At 39.6% G+C, this 13,881-nt stretch overlaps 1 protein-coding gene across 10 annotated transcripts in view; it reads right to left on the bottom strand.

Annotated features, from left to right (window-relative positions):
* Erc1 (ELKS/RAB6-interacting/CAST family member 1) overlaps positions 1-13,881 on the bottom strand; it is a 340,148-nt gene that overhangs the window by 257,896 nt on the left and 68,371 nt on the right. For 5 of the 10 annotated variants that reach the window (XM_036180805.1, XM_036180808.1, XM_036180803.1 and 2 more), the window contains exons 4-6: positions 8,207-8,281; positions 2,492-2,647; positions 1,029-1,112 (exon numbers count right to left, since the gene is read on the bottom strand). In XM_036180805.1, coding sequence (XP_036036698.1) covers positions 1,029-1,112; positions 2,492-2,647; positions 8,207-8,281 — 315 coding nt within the window. The remainder of the gene's footprint in view (positions 1-1,028; positions 1,113-2,491; positions 2,648-8,206; positions 8,282-13,881) is intronic. The other 5 variants (XM_036180809.1, XM_036180807.1, XM_036180806.1 and 2 more) reach the window with 1 other exon arrangement.

Below are 13,881 nucleotides of genomic sequence, written 5' to 3' on the forward strand. Positions count from 1 at the left end.
AGTATGCCTGCAAGCCAGAAGAGGGCACCAGATCTCATTACAAATGGTTGTGAGCCACCATGTGGTTGCTGGAAACAGAAATCACAACCTTTGGAATAAGCAGCCAGTGCTTTTAAGCACTGAGCCATTTCTCCAGACCCAAAATTTATTTTTAATACTGCATTCTAGTCTTAGTCCACAATTCTTCCCAAGGGTAGTTTTTCCATTCAGCTTTGACACTTCGAGGAAGATGTGCATGTACAATACAGATCAAATAGTGAAGAAATCACAAACTTTAAAACAGGATTGCTGGTGTCAATCAAGACCTGCCCTTACAAGCTGTGGTTTCTCGGGCATCATCTGTTACCTGAGTTTTCTCATCTGTAAATTAGTGTTGCTCACCCCAGATGCTTTTAGTAAGTATACAAGTGGTGGTTATTTTATTATTATCTATTAGAATGGTTTGAAATGAAGTTTTAGTAATTTAAAATAAGTATCACACTAATTCTAAATTCCCAGGTAACTTTAACTAGGCTATCACTCTCTATACACCTGTCCTAAAGAAAATAACATCTGTTGCAAAATCTCCTAATGGGAACTTAAAGATAATGTCTCCATGTAGTTAAAGTACTTTTCTCAAGAATTTCAAATGCAGGTAAGTTGTAGGTGAGAGGCCTAGTGATATCTGTATACTCCTGTACCTAAAAAAGAACGGAAGGAAAGACTATTTATATAAATCAACATACAATCTACTCAACAAGGGGATGAGGAATGGGAGTTGTGAGATACCATCCACAGAGCAGCAAACACAATAAAGAACCAGGTGTAGGGCTTCTAGAATCCTTGTGAACTCAGTGTGCACAAGTGACATCATGGTCAAACTGTGAACAAAGGTCAGTGAAAAGAGCAGAGCAGGCTGGTTAGTGCTAAGAATGGGCAGAGCTGCCATCCATCCAGAGAATGAAAGTGTAAGCCACCCAGAAGCCAGAGCCAGCAGGGTCCCACTGTGGGATCGCTGCACACAGAGAGGTAAATCTTACTGCAAAGACCTCAGACTGAAGACCAGCCGCTCTCTTTGTCAGCTCCTCCCCTTGAGCCTCTTTCGCACTTAGTTCCTCCTTCAGTTGCTCTACCTGTCACGACATTGTTATTGCTTTTCACTCGTGTGCCAACTTAGGTCTTCAAGTTATCTGACTGAGCCACAATGCCCTCTGAAATAACAATAACTTACATAAAATAATTGAATCTGTTCCCCTTATTCAGTTTTCAAAGGCATATACTGTATTTCAAACTTTTACAAGTGAACTAGAGTGTGCTGACCAACAAAAGGAAATATAATTAATTATAATACAGTAAATTTTGTCCTAAAATCAGGAGAAAATCCAAACTAACAAATAGTTGGGCACATCAATTTTTCAGCTTTAAAATTAACATGTAATTAGCATAAATAATCAGTAACAGACTCTTTAGTAATAGAGGGAAACTCTATAGATATATGCTAGATACAAACACAACAAAAAGACTGAACAGGGTAGCAAGTCACACTGTGCCACTCACTCCTAGACAGTCAAATCTGGGGAATGCTTCAGTTTTCAGTTGCAAGAAACTAAAGAATATAGCTGCTATATACATTTGGGAAATGCAGTGAGTAATACTTTTCTAGCCAAAATTTCATGGTTAAAATTACTTATTTGTGTATTTGTTTGTTTTGAAACAGGGCCTCACTACGTAGCCCTGGATAGCCTGGAACTCACTATGTAGACCAGGCTAGCCTCCACGTTGCAGCAGTCTGAATGCCTCTGTCTACCAAGTGCTAGGACTACAGGCATGTGCCACCATATCCAATTTTTACAATTATGATTTTTAATTAAGCCACAATATAACTGATAACCACAATAAACTAAATTCTTCAATTTTATTGAAGTAGTTTATAGACTCATACTAAATGATTTGGATCTGAGGAAAGAATCCTGTGACTGATTTTAAACCATGCTGACAGGCCTCTGTACTGACCACCTACTGTACACACACCTGAGAGCACACAGGCAAGAACAAACCTAGTAGCATGACTCCCTAATGGAGAGAGCAGGAGCCTTTCCTTCTCAGAGCTTGTTTAAAGGGGAAACATTGAACTTGTTTGGGAAAAAACACTTCTCAGGGATTTGACTTACAATACTTCCCAAGAAGAGGTGGAGAATGAGCTGTCTCATACAGTAAGAGAGATGCAACTGGACCAAGTCCCATCAAGTCATTTCAACGTTTTTACAGAAATAAAAAGTTAAACTATACCATGATCTTAGTCACATCAAACAATTCTTATCGAAATAAAAGCCTGCAATAACCAAATGACACTAGTAACTCTGACGTTCAGTCTGGGACGTTTCTATGCAGCAGTGGGAGGACCACTCCTCTAAAGTCTAACAAAACATAAAGTGCATCGTCACCATCACTAACAGGGGAAAGTACACATACAATTTTAAAGCTTCTAGGAACTGAAGCATCTGCTCCATACCTTATTTTTCATGAACTTAGAGTGGCTCCTGTAGACCTCCATCTGTTTCATCTCTTCCTCTCGTTCTTCAGTACTCAAAGCCCCATTTGATTTCAGCATCTGAATTTCCTCTTCCAGGTCTCGGAGTCCACGCTCCATGGAAGAAATTTTTGAATCCTAGGAACAGCGGAAGAGTTAAAGTGTTAAAATATTACCAAGATTAAAAGTAGCTGAATAATTGGGTCTCTCAAAATACTGAATTTAGTAACAACAAATATACCAAAAAACCTGCTACTGCAGCATATGGGACAAGGAAGACACATCCTCACAATATGACTGCACTTCTTTCTCCCTCCAGTTACAGACCCTTTCAACTCAAGCAGACATAATTAACCAGAGTAGAAACAATAGAAAATGGTTAAAGATTCTTTGCACTTTATGAGCAGCAAATGTCTAATGGGGGGGGGGGGATACTGTAATAGTAACAGTAAAACCTTTCCTATTCTAATATTTCACTACTTTATTTAGTGACCTCTGGGGGTGGGGGGCATGTTTTTGCCACTAAATAAGAGAAAAGAATACAAGTTTGTTTGAAAGTACTATACAATAAAATTCATAATTATATATACAATGATAATTATCTAGCATTCCAATTGAAGAATTGCAGAGTGAATAGTTATATATTAAGTTACCTTTTATACATTAGAAGTCTTATTCTCTAAATATCTACAGATGTTTTAAAAATCACTAATTCCATAGCACATGTCTAAAGTCCTCAGTATTTAGAATGAGGCAAGAGGATTACTTGAGACCAGGAGTTCAGGGACAGCTAGGCAACATAGTAAGACAACCCCCATCTAAAAAATGTTAAATAATAAATCACTGTTCTTGTAAACCATTACCATAAATATCACCTTCTAGTTCTACAGGTTTCTATACGCAATTTCCTGATTTGTTTGTGGCAACATATAACTTATCCTCAATATATGCTATATGTCATCAATTATAGCAAAATGGCTCCATGAAAATAATTTTATATCTATAACTGAACATGCTTATTTGCCTAAAAAATAGAAGCTTTAAAGAATTTAAGTGTAACTTCATTTGACTTGGAGCTTTAGAGAAAACATTTTGAGATGGAATTCTGAAACTGACTTCCTTTTTACTTTATATCAAAGATGTCTGGGTTGGCTGTTTGGCTATCATAATTCCTAGAGCAGAAAGACAGAACTTAAGGATCTGTCATGAGACAACTTCAAACAGCAATTTTCAGGTTTGGGGAGCTAAGGAGGAAGGGGTCCTCTTGCCTTGCTCATAGCCTACATTTTAATTGCACTATCAGAGATTCACTTTGAAGATTAACATAAAAGTTTCTGCAAGTATCAGGGCATGGTCTCTTTTAAATGACTAAAACACCAGACATGTACAAATAGCTAAGAGTCAAATGTAAGTTCTGCCACGCCCATATCTAGGAGCAACAAGAGGAATGAACAGATAGGAAAAGGGAGTGTATCTTTAGCACAGCTTTGATCTGGAAAAAGACAACAGTGTCCCAGAATAACAGCCCTAGCTCTGTATATCCACAGCAGACCACCTGTACAGCTTTTACACGTCCCTTACCCAAAGCCTTACTTCTCCATTCATGACAGTAACATAGGGCAAGACCAACTCACTACCAAACGTACAGCACAAAAACTTCTTTCTAGAGAAAACCATTACTGTAGCTGTGAAAACCTCAAGGCAAATATGCACTGCCCGGGAAAAGATCTACCCGTTTATTCTTTGGAATCAGGTTAGACAACTAGTCCTTGTTAGTATAACTAGTTCTAGCATAAACTCCAGTGGTACCAAACCTGGGATTATGTGAGGATAGCTCTCCCAATCAAGGTTTGCACTTCTCGGTGAAATAAGCAGATAATTAAGTTCCTTTTCACTTTCCCACTCTACTTCCCAAGCCTTGACTCCCCTATTGCTGTCAGCAGACTCCGATGGGCATTCTGAGATGGACTCCTTGAGAAATTCCCCACATCTCCAACTCCAAAGGTTGTCTCATTTCCCCAACCAAAGTAGCCTTTCCTGAAGGCTCTAATGACCCTGAACTATCTCATTTTGCAACACCACAGACCAGCTTCCAATCACCTGGATGATAAATTTCTGGGGTGTCTTAGGGTATGTATATCCAGGTAAGTGTTTACGGTGGGAGGCCAATCTTGAATATGAGTAGAACCATGCCATGAGCAAGAGTCCAGATTAAATAAAAAGGAGAAAGCCAGTGAAGCAGCAACACTCACGCCTCTCTGCTTCCTAACTGTAAATGCAAAGTGACCAGATGCCTCTCACACTCCTATTGCCTCATCTCTGCCCTCAAGCCATGGATTCTTCTCTCAAGTCATGGACTCTACCCTCAAACCATGGACTCTGCCCTCAAGCCATGGATTCTACCCTCAAGCCATGAACTCTACCCTCAAGTCATAGACTCTGGACTCCATCCTCAAGCCATGCACTCTACCCTCAAGCCATGGACTCTGTCCTCAAGCCATGATCCAAAATAAACCATCCTTTCTACAGTCTCTCTGGCCAAGTGTATTGTTCTAGCAATGAGAAAAATAACCAACACAGCATCCACCTGACCCTTCTTGTCCTTTCACAATACAAGCTTGGCAAAACTTAAAATATACCCACTACCAATTAACAAAATTACACATCCCTGATCTGTAAGGAGAGTTTAAAACAAACAACACCAAACCATGTGTGAACATGTGTTTTATCCTTAGGCATAAACAGGGATCAGGAAATAACATGTACAAATAAACCTATGTCTATGACTAAGGGAAAGCCATAAAATTAAACCATTCGAAAGGCCCCTTATAAGATTATATTCAAGCTTGTTATTATATAACTACATAGAGCCCAAGAACTAGTCATTTAAATTTTGTTTGATAAATCCCTCTCCCACTGAAAAAGAAAATAAATACAATATAAGCAAAGTTTTATCACTGCCAGTCAAATTATATTTTTGCCAGCCAAGGGTAGAGTGAGACCTTATCTCTCTCTCTCTCTCTCTCTCTCTCTCTCTCTCTCTCTCTCTCTCACACACACACACACACACACACACACACACACACACACACACACACACACCAAATGTGGGGATAATATAAACCAAGTCTCTGGTGGAGTATGAAGAAGTTAAAGAAAGCAGGTAGAACTAAATAGGCTTTTATAAGGAAGAACATAAAGCAGAGGTATGGTAGCACATGCCTATAATCCTCAACTCAGGAGGCTAAGACAGGAAGAGAGCAAGTTCAAAACCAGTCTGGGACACAAGAAGACGAAAGGAGGACCATGTGTGATGATTTATTTTAAGTATCAACTGGCTACAACCAAGAATCACCTGGGAAGAAACTCATTGAGGAATTATCTAGATCAGATTGGTCTATGCAGGGACTGCTTGGACTGCATTGAGGTGGGATGGGAGACTCACTCTGAATGTGGGCGGCACCAATTCATGGACTGACCGTGAACTATACAGGATAGAAGAAAGCTAGATAAGAGCAAGCCAGCAAACAGCAATAGTGCGCTTGTTTCTCTCTGCTCTTGGCTATAGATACTATGTTACCAGCTGTGTAAGTTCCTGCCACTGACTCCCCTGCAGCTATGAGCTATAACATAGAACTGTAAGATAAATTGTCACAATAACAAAGGAAACCAGACCATGTGGCTAATAAAAATATTAGCAATACCACCTAACGTCAGCTTTTAGCTATGTGCAAGGTCCTGTCCAAAGCATTTACAGGTTTTAACTACTGAACCTCAAATTAACCACTGAATGGGATTCTTATCACCACTAACAGATTTTTCTTTTAATCCAAGAGAGCCATAGAGAGGTTAGGAACTTGCATCCTGTCACATATCTGATAAAATGTAGCTAGATTTTTAAATCGAAAGAGTTTATCTCAGAAAGCAAACTCTTGTGCCTCCTGGAGATTCCTAACTAACGACTTGTAGCACGAATCTTAAACAGTTCTTACTAATAAGAACAAACCCAGAGCCAGGTATTGGGGTGAATGCTGGAAGATAGAGAAGCAGAACAAGCCACCTCACCTTGTCAACTCAGCTGATCCTGTTTCCTCAGACTGGAAGCCTCTCTGTCCTCATCTAAATGGGCCTCAGCTGAACTGCTACTCACAGCCTGAAAGCTTAGCCAGCTCTAGTTCCTGGTCCTCACACCTTATATACCTTTCTCTTATATACCTTTCTGCCAACAATGACTAGTTTAAAGCAGTTTTTCAAAATACTATCTTTCCAATTCAGGGATCCTCTAGACATAAGAGTCTGCAGGGCTAAATCTATTTTCGAAGTAATCTTACAGTTATCACTGGATCTTTCCAATGTGTTGACAGTTGCACAGATAAAGGAAACAATGGACAAAGGTACACAAGTTCAGGACAGTGGCACTAATTAACAGTAGTAGTCATGACATTCTGTAGGGAGATAAACTGGCAATGAAGAAAAGGATAAATGACTGAAATTTTAAAAGAATGTCCTTGATTAAGCAGTTAAAATGCACTACTTTTAATAAACCTCAACCAGCAAATATATGAGAAAGTCAGAATTAAGCATGGAGCACTTACGCAGCATGCTGAAGAACAATGGTTGTCCCTAGCAACAGCACTTAGAGGGTGCTTTAAGGTGCAAGCTGAGCTGGGTACTTCTTTCCTAGAGCACAACTCTTATTGAAAACACAACTGGCAAACTGATTACTAAAGCTTAGGTTTTGGCAAATTTTGTTCTTAAAAATGAAGGAAGTAGTACACCAGTTGGTGGTGGAGCACACCTTAATCCCAGCACTTGGGAGGCAAAGGTAGGAGGATCTCTCTGAGTTCAAGGCCAGACTGGTCTACAAAGTAAGTTCCAAGACAGCCAGGGCTACACAAAGAAACCCTGTCTTGAAAAAAACAAACAAACAAAAGTTGGCCTATCAACTTTAAGAGAATTATGGAATCCTAACATTAAGAGTTCTGTGTGTGTGTGTGTGTGTGTGTGTGTGTGTGTGCGCGCAAGCATGTTCATGTGGGTGACATACATGTGTATGCATGTATAGAACAAAAAACAAACTCCATGTTGTTCCTCAAGCACTCTCCACCCTGTTTTGTAGGACAAACAAAGTGTCTCACTGGCCTGGAGCTCACCAAGTAGGAGAGGCTAGCCAGCCAGCCTCAGGGAGCTCCCTGCTCCTAACTCCCCAGTGCTGAAGTTACAAGCATGAGCCAACAAGCTCAACTTTTCTACATAAGTTCTAGGGATCAAGCTCAGTGCCCAGAAAACCTTTTACTGATAGCTATCTCTGGAGGCCAAGAAGTTTTATTTTCCAGAATTCCTCTTTTCATTGGCATATGTTAATTACATAAAAGAACCAGTTTTATTGGCCATTTTTGTACAGGTATGAACATAATTTGACCATGTTCACCTCATTACTTCTCTTATCACCCTCTCTCCTGACTAGTTTTCTTTCTTCTGCCTAATAATCCCCTCTCTACTTAAGAAGTTTGACATTTGATTTTGGTCTCGTTTGAATTATGTCCAACAACTGAAAGGAAACTGAAAATCCTGTTAAGGAGCTCTTGAAGTCTTACAAAATACTATTGTTACCCTAACTCTCTACATATGCAGGAAGAGGTCTAACCATTTAAGAGGGAAAGGTGACTCAAGATTCGTCATGAGATTCTTACTTACCTTCATCTCAATGACGGTTTGCAAGGCTTTTGTTTTGGCCGAATCAGGGGCATTCTCAAATCTCCGATGCATCTCCTAAACAGAAGCAGAAGAGAATCAGTAGCTGTCGTCCTATGATCATGCGTTTTTTGGTCTAACTTTGTAGCTGGCTGGCCTGGGGCTCACTGTGTATACCTGGCTGGCCTTGAACTCAGTGATCCACCAGATCCTCTGCCTGTGCCTCCCATTAAAGGCATGTGCCACCACACCTAGCTACTCTCATGCTTTTTGAAGTGGGAGATGTTAAAATAACTAAGCCAACCTTTGTGGTAAGTGGACCCTTTGTCACAGACTCTTACCTGTGGATCAGGGAATCCAGACTGCATTCTGACTAAATTCAACATACACCATAGAGGACCCTTGGTTCTGAACAGCTAGTTAATTAGTCAGAGTAATACCAACTACAGCAGTAGAAACTACCACACATCACTAGATTGACATAGCAATAAGACATGAAATCAAAACTGCAAATGATCTAAAAGGGGAGACCAGAAAAGACACCTCCCACCTTTTTTGTTTATTTGGTTTCTTGAGACAGGGTTTCTCTGTGTAGCTCTGGCTGTCCTGGAACTCACTCTGCATCCCAGGCTGGCCTCAAACTCACAGAGATCCGCCTGTCTCTGCCTTCCAAGTGCTAGGATTAAAGGTGTGTGCCACCACTGCCCGGCTGAAAAGATCCCTTTTTAAAAGGAAGAAACAAAGGCCATCACAACCAGTCTGCAATGCACAAGGTAAAAAAGTTATCTCTGTTAAATGCAGCACCCACCTCCAGAGTACCAAGTACCTAATTACCTATGATGAACACCTCCAGTGGGACTCCAGGTAGGAAGAAAAAGTCTGTTGGACAAGTTTCAAAGGAGTTCCAAATCAGAAAATATCCTAAGATGGCTTTTTTTTTTTTTAATCCAAAGTTTAATGAGTTTAAGACAGGAAAGAAGGAGGCAGCCATAGTAGCACATGCCTTTAGTTCCAGCACTCTTTTAAAAAGACACTGGATACTATAAAAAGACTGAACTTTTTTTTTTCTTTTTCTTGGTTTTTTTTTTTTTTTTTGGTTTTTTCAAGACAGAGTTTCCCTTTGTAGCTTTGCGCCTGTCCTGGAACTCACTTGGTAGACCAGGCTGGCCTCAAACTCACAGAGATCCACCTGTCTCTGCCTCCCGAGTGCTGGGATTAAAGGCATGTGCCACCACCGCCCGGCGAGACTGAACTTTTAATGTATTTGAATTCTTAAGGATGTAGAATGTTTTGTGTGAAGTTTTATATTGTGATATCATTATTAACGTGTGATCTTGAGATAAACAAGAAATGAAAGGTTGTGACTTAACAGTAATGTGTGTTTGTGTGTCAAGCTGACAAGGGGTCAGTTATACTGGCTGGTTTTATGCCTACTTTACATAAGCTAGGGTCAATGGAAAGAAAAGAGCCTTAATTGAGAAAACAACTCCATTAGATCAGGCTGTAGGGAAGCCTAGAGGGCAGTGGTTCTCAACCTTCCTAATGCCATGACCCTTTAACACAGTTCCAAATGTTGTGGTGACCCCCAATCATAAAATTATTTTGTTGCCTCTTCATAACTGTACTTTTGCTACCGTTATGAATCATAATATAAATATCTGGTACGCAGGGTATCTGATATGTGATCCCTGTGAAAGGATCATAAACCTCCGAAATGGGGTTGGGACCCACATGTTGAGAACCACTAATATGGGGCATTTTCTTAAGTGATGGATGGGGCCACCCTCAGCTGCTAGTACTGGGCCTATTAGAAAACAAACTGAACAAGCCATGAAGGGAAACTGAGGCAGGCAGATCTCTATGAGTTTGACACCAGCCTTGTTTTAAATAAATAAATAAATTGACTGATAGGAAGGAAGGATGTTAATAGTCTTTGAGGATCACTTGGAAGTTATAGAGAATCTCAGACAATTTTCTTGTCAGATCTGTATCTATCTCAGAATTACTCACTAATAATGAAACCTGGAACAACCCTAGCTAAGAGAACAGAGTGCAATACTCCATATGAATAATGGTTAAGAATATTGAAAATGACTATGATTTAATATTTTGGTTATAACATACTCACTATTGCCTGACCAGGAAACTCACTGATTAACTTTTCTTAAAATGCTTACAGAACAAAAGCCCTTTCAAAATGTTTTTTCACACTACATTCAAGTTTTTTAGAGCATTTCTGATTTCAGTTTTAGATTAGAAGTGCTCAACTGCTGAAGTCTATGAAAATATTCCAAGCTCCAAAAAAACCCACAACATGGAAAAAACTCTGTCTCAAAGCATTTAAGAGAAGGCAGATTCAATTTTATCAATATACAAAACTCTTTCTGCTACAATTCTTACTAACTGTAGCTTTAAGTATCCACGTAGACAATCACACACAGGCACCAAACATTTCAAAACTGTGGTGGTCTGAATGAAAATGGCCCGCAAGGCTCAGGGAGTGGCACTGTTAGGAAGTGAGGCCATGCTGCAGTAGGTGAGGCCTTGGAGGAAGTGTGTCACTTGGGGGTGAGCTTTGAGGTTTCAGGTGCTCAAGCCAGGCCCAGTGGTTTACTCTCTCTTCCTGCTGCCTTCAGATTCAGATACTGAACTCTTGGCTATCTTTCCAGCACCATGTCTGTCTGCACACCACCATGCTGACAGTGAACTATACCTTTGAACTGTAAGCCAGCCCCAACTAAATATTTCTCTTTATAAGACTTAACATGGTCATGGTGTCTCTTCACAACAATAGAAACCATAACTAAGACAAAAAGCTATTTTCCCAAAACTAGGTTCCAACAGCATCATAAACCTGCACCACACATGTAGGTAGCCACTCATACCTTCTAGTCTCCTATAAGCCAAAGACAGGAAACCTACTTAGAAGTACCTTCAAAACATTCCACAATCCAGCCAGAAAGAGGTGGCGCAGGCCTTTTGTCCCAGCACTCTGGAGGCAGAGGCCAGTGGGTCTACAGAGCTAGCTCCAGGACAGCCAGGACTGTACAGACAAACTCTGTCTCGAAAAAACAAAAAGGCATTCGAAAATCCAAACACTTTCCTTCATTTTAAATACTACCACCTAATATGAGCCATGCAAAAATCCACACCTTTCATTAACAACTTCCTAAATTGTGCCTCCCTTCCTTTAAAAACCAAGTGGTCAGAGGGGGAGTGGTGGCACAGGCCTTTAATCCCAGCACTCAGGCAGCAGACACAGGTGATCTCTGAGTTTGAGGCCAGCCAAGCCTGGTCTACAGAGTGAGTTGCAGGACAGACAGAGCTATACAGAAAGACCCTGTCTCAAAAAACAAACAGAAAAAACAACAAGTTGATCTAGTCACTCCTACACTCAAAACCATGTTGTCTTAGTTAGGGTTTTTATTGCTGTGAAAAGACATCACGACCATGGCAACTCTTATAAGGAAAACATTTAATTGAGAGGGCTCCCTTACAGTTTCAGAAGTTCAGTCCATTATCTTCATGGTAGGAGGCATGGAGGCATTCAGGCAGCTGTGGTGCTGAAGGAATAGCTGAGAGTCCTACATCTTGTAGGCAACAAGAAGTTGACTGACTCACTAGGCAGTATCCTGAGCACAGGAAACCTCAATACCCACCCCCACAGTGACATACTTCCTCTAACAAGGCCATGCCCACTCCAAAAAAGCCACATTTCCTAATAGTGCCACTCCCTGTGAGATTATGGGAGCCAATTACATTCAAACTACCATACCTGTCAAGGCTCCCCATATGACATTTTCTTGAGAGACTATAAAACCTCATGTCATCGCTACACTTCCGTCATACTGGACACCTACTTGTTCCCCAAAGATGCTGAGCTGTTGAACTCTCTCCCATCTTCCATGCCAGATGAACACGTTACCTGCATCTGTTCATAGCTCAAATGTCTCTTAAATATTCTAGGTGTATTAGCTGTGATATCATTATGTCTAAACAAGGAAATGTCCATGTGATTTACAGGTACACACTAAAGACAGTAGAGGTAAAATTATCATGCCAGGATATTGCTTGAAATTCTTTGGTGAAGAAAAGAATAAATGAATGCCTGTCTCCTGAAATAGGCTTATTTTCCTGCTTTGAATGTCTAGTGATTTATTATAGGGTGGGCATAATGGGTACATCATTATGGAGTATCCAAGTTCTGGTGTCTTCCCTAATGAAACACTCTCTTGATTGTCATCTCCTTTTTAAAAATTATTTAACTATTTTGTGCATGTGTGCGCATTCCATCACACATATACAGAAATTACAAACAGAATGGAATTTCTATTCTAGCCAATAAGCTAAGAAGTAGCTGAATTACACATAGAAGATTAAATCTATAATTAAAATTGTTAAAGTGTTTTGAAAAAAAAACAGAGCTAGAGATACAGCTCAGCTGGTAGAGTGCTTGACGAGTATGCACAAAGCCACAAATAGTCCTCAGCTGATGCTGGATTCCTAGAACTGCATAAAATAGAGGAGGTGGGAAGGTTAGAAGTTCAAGCCCAGTCTCTAATATATAGTGAATTCAACACAAAGTGAACTATAGAAAACTATCTCCAAAAAAATTAATTAAAATTTTTTAAAAAAAGGATAAAACAAAGCCATGTTATTTATTGGCATTCAAGATATTAATCTAAAATACATAAATGTAATAATGCTATAATATTAGGAATAAAGATGTGGTAAAATTTAGTAAAAAGCAAATAAGTGACCATAAAAGCCCAGATCAGGGTTGTCCTTAGAGGAAAAAGGGGCTCTGATGGTGATGCTACATAAGGCTCTGGATGACTTAGTTCCCTGTCTGTACCTGGGTGGTGGAGAGAAGAGAGTATTCTTCATAATTCTTTAAACTACAGAATTGTATTAAGCTATTGATACTATTATTTTGAGGTGCTAGGGTCAGCCTCAAGGACTTGCATATTACGGTAAGCAATGGCTCTTCCACCGAGCTATATCCCCAGCCCTGATTCACAGCACTTTCATACTATGTCTTCAACTTTTATAATCTATTGAATTCATCTGTTTTCTTTATTCCATCCCAGCACTTAAATACATCGTTCAGTCCAGACTAATCTCCCACCTGCATTAAAACAAGCACACTGCCAATAGCTTGTTCACAATGAATCTATTCCCCACACTGTACACAGTTACTCATTGAGTGCACAGTTGAGACTTCTAATGTTTGCTCAACAAATGAGTATAAGATTTTTTAATTATATAAACAAAAATAAAATGAACTACACTAACTATAAAGAATTTTCACATACTAATGAAGGGCTAAACTCTATTCTTACTTGTATTTGTTATTTAGTGCTTCTATCCTTGAAAGTATTGAAGATGAATTTCTTTGAAATGCTTCACAATTTAGGTGTTCAACTAATTGTATAAAATCTCTTCCCCATTACCTAATTCCAAACAAGTAATTTCAAAATGCTTCTTTTTGTGGTAAACTGTTATAATTTTATTTTTAAACCTTAGCACATAGGCAAAGAAAAAGGTAAAGAAAAAGAAAACTATTTGAATTTTAAGATCCTTCTACATTAAAAAGATGGCTAGAATGTACTCTAGTTCGCTCACAAGCATAAAGCTTTCCCATTGAGCTATCTGAAAGCTATCAGTAAATTTCTAAC

The sequence above is a fragment of the Onychomys torridus genome, chromosome 3 (assembly GCF_903995425.1).
Source record: "Onychomys torridus chromosome 3, mOncTor1.1, whole genome shotgun sequence".
In the NCBI taxonomy this organism is placed as follows: domain Eukaryota; kingdom Metazoa; phylum Chordata; class Mammalia; order Rodentia; family Cricetidae; genus Onychomys; species Onychomys torridus.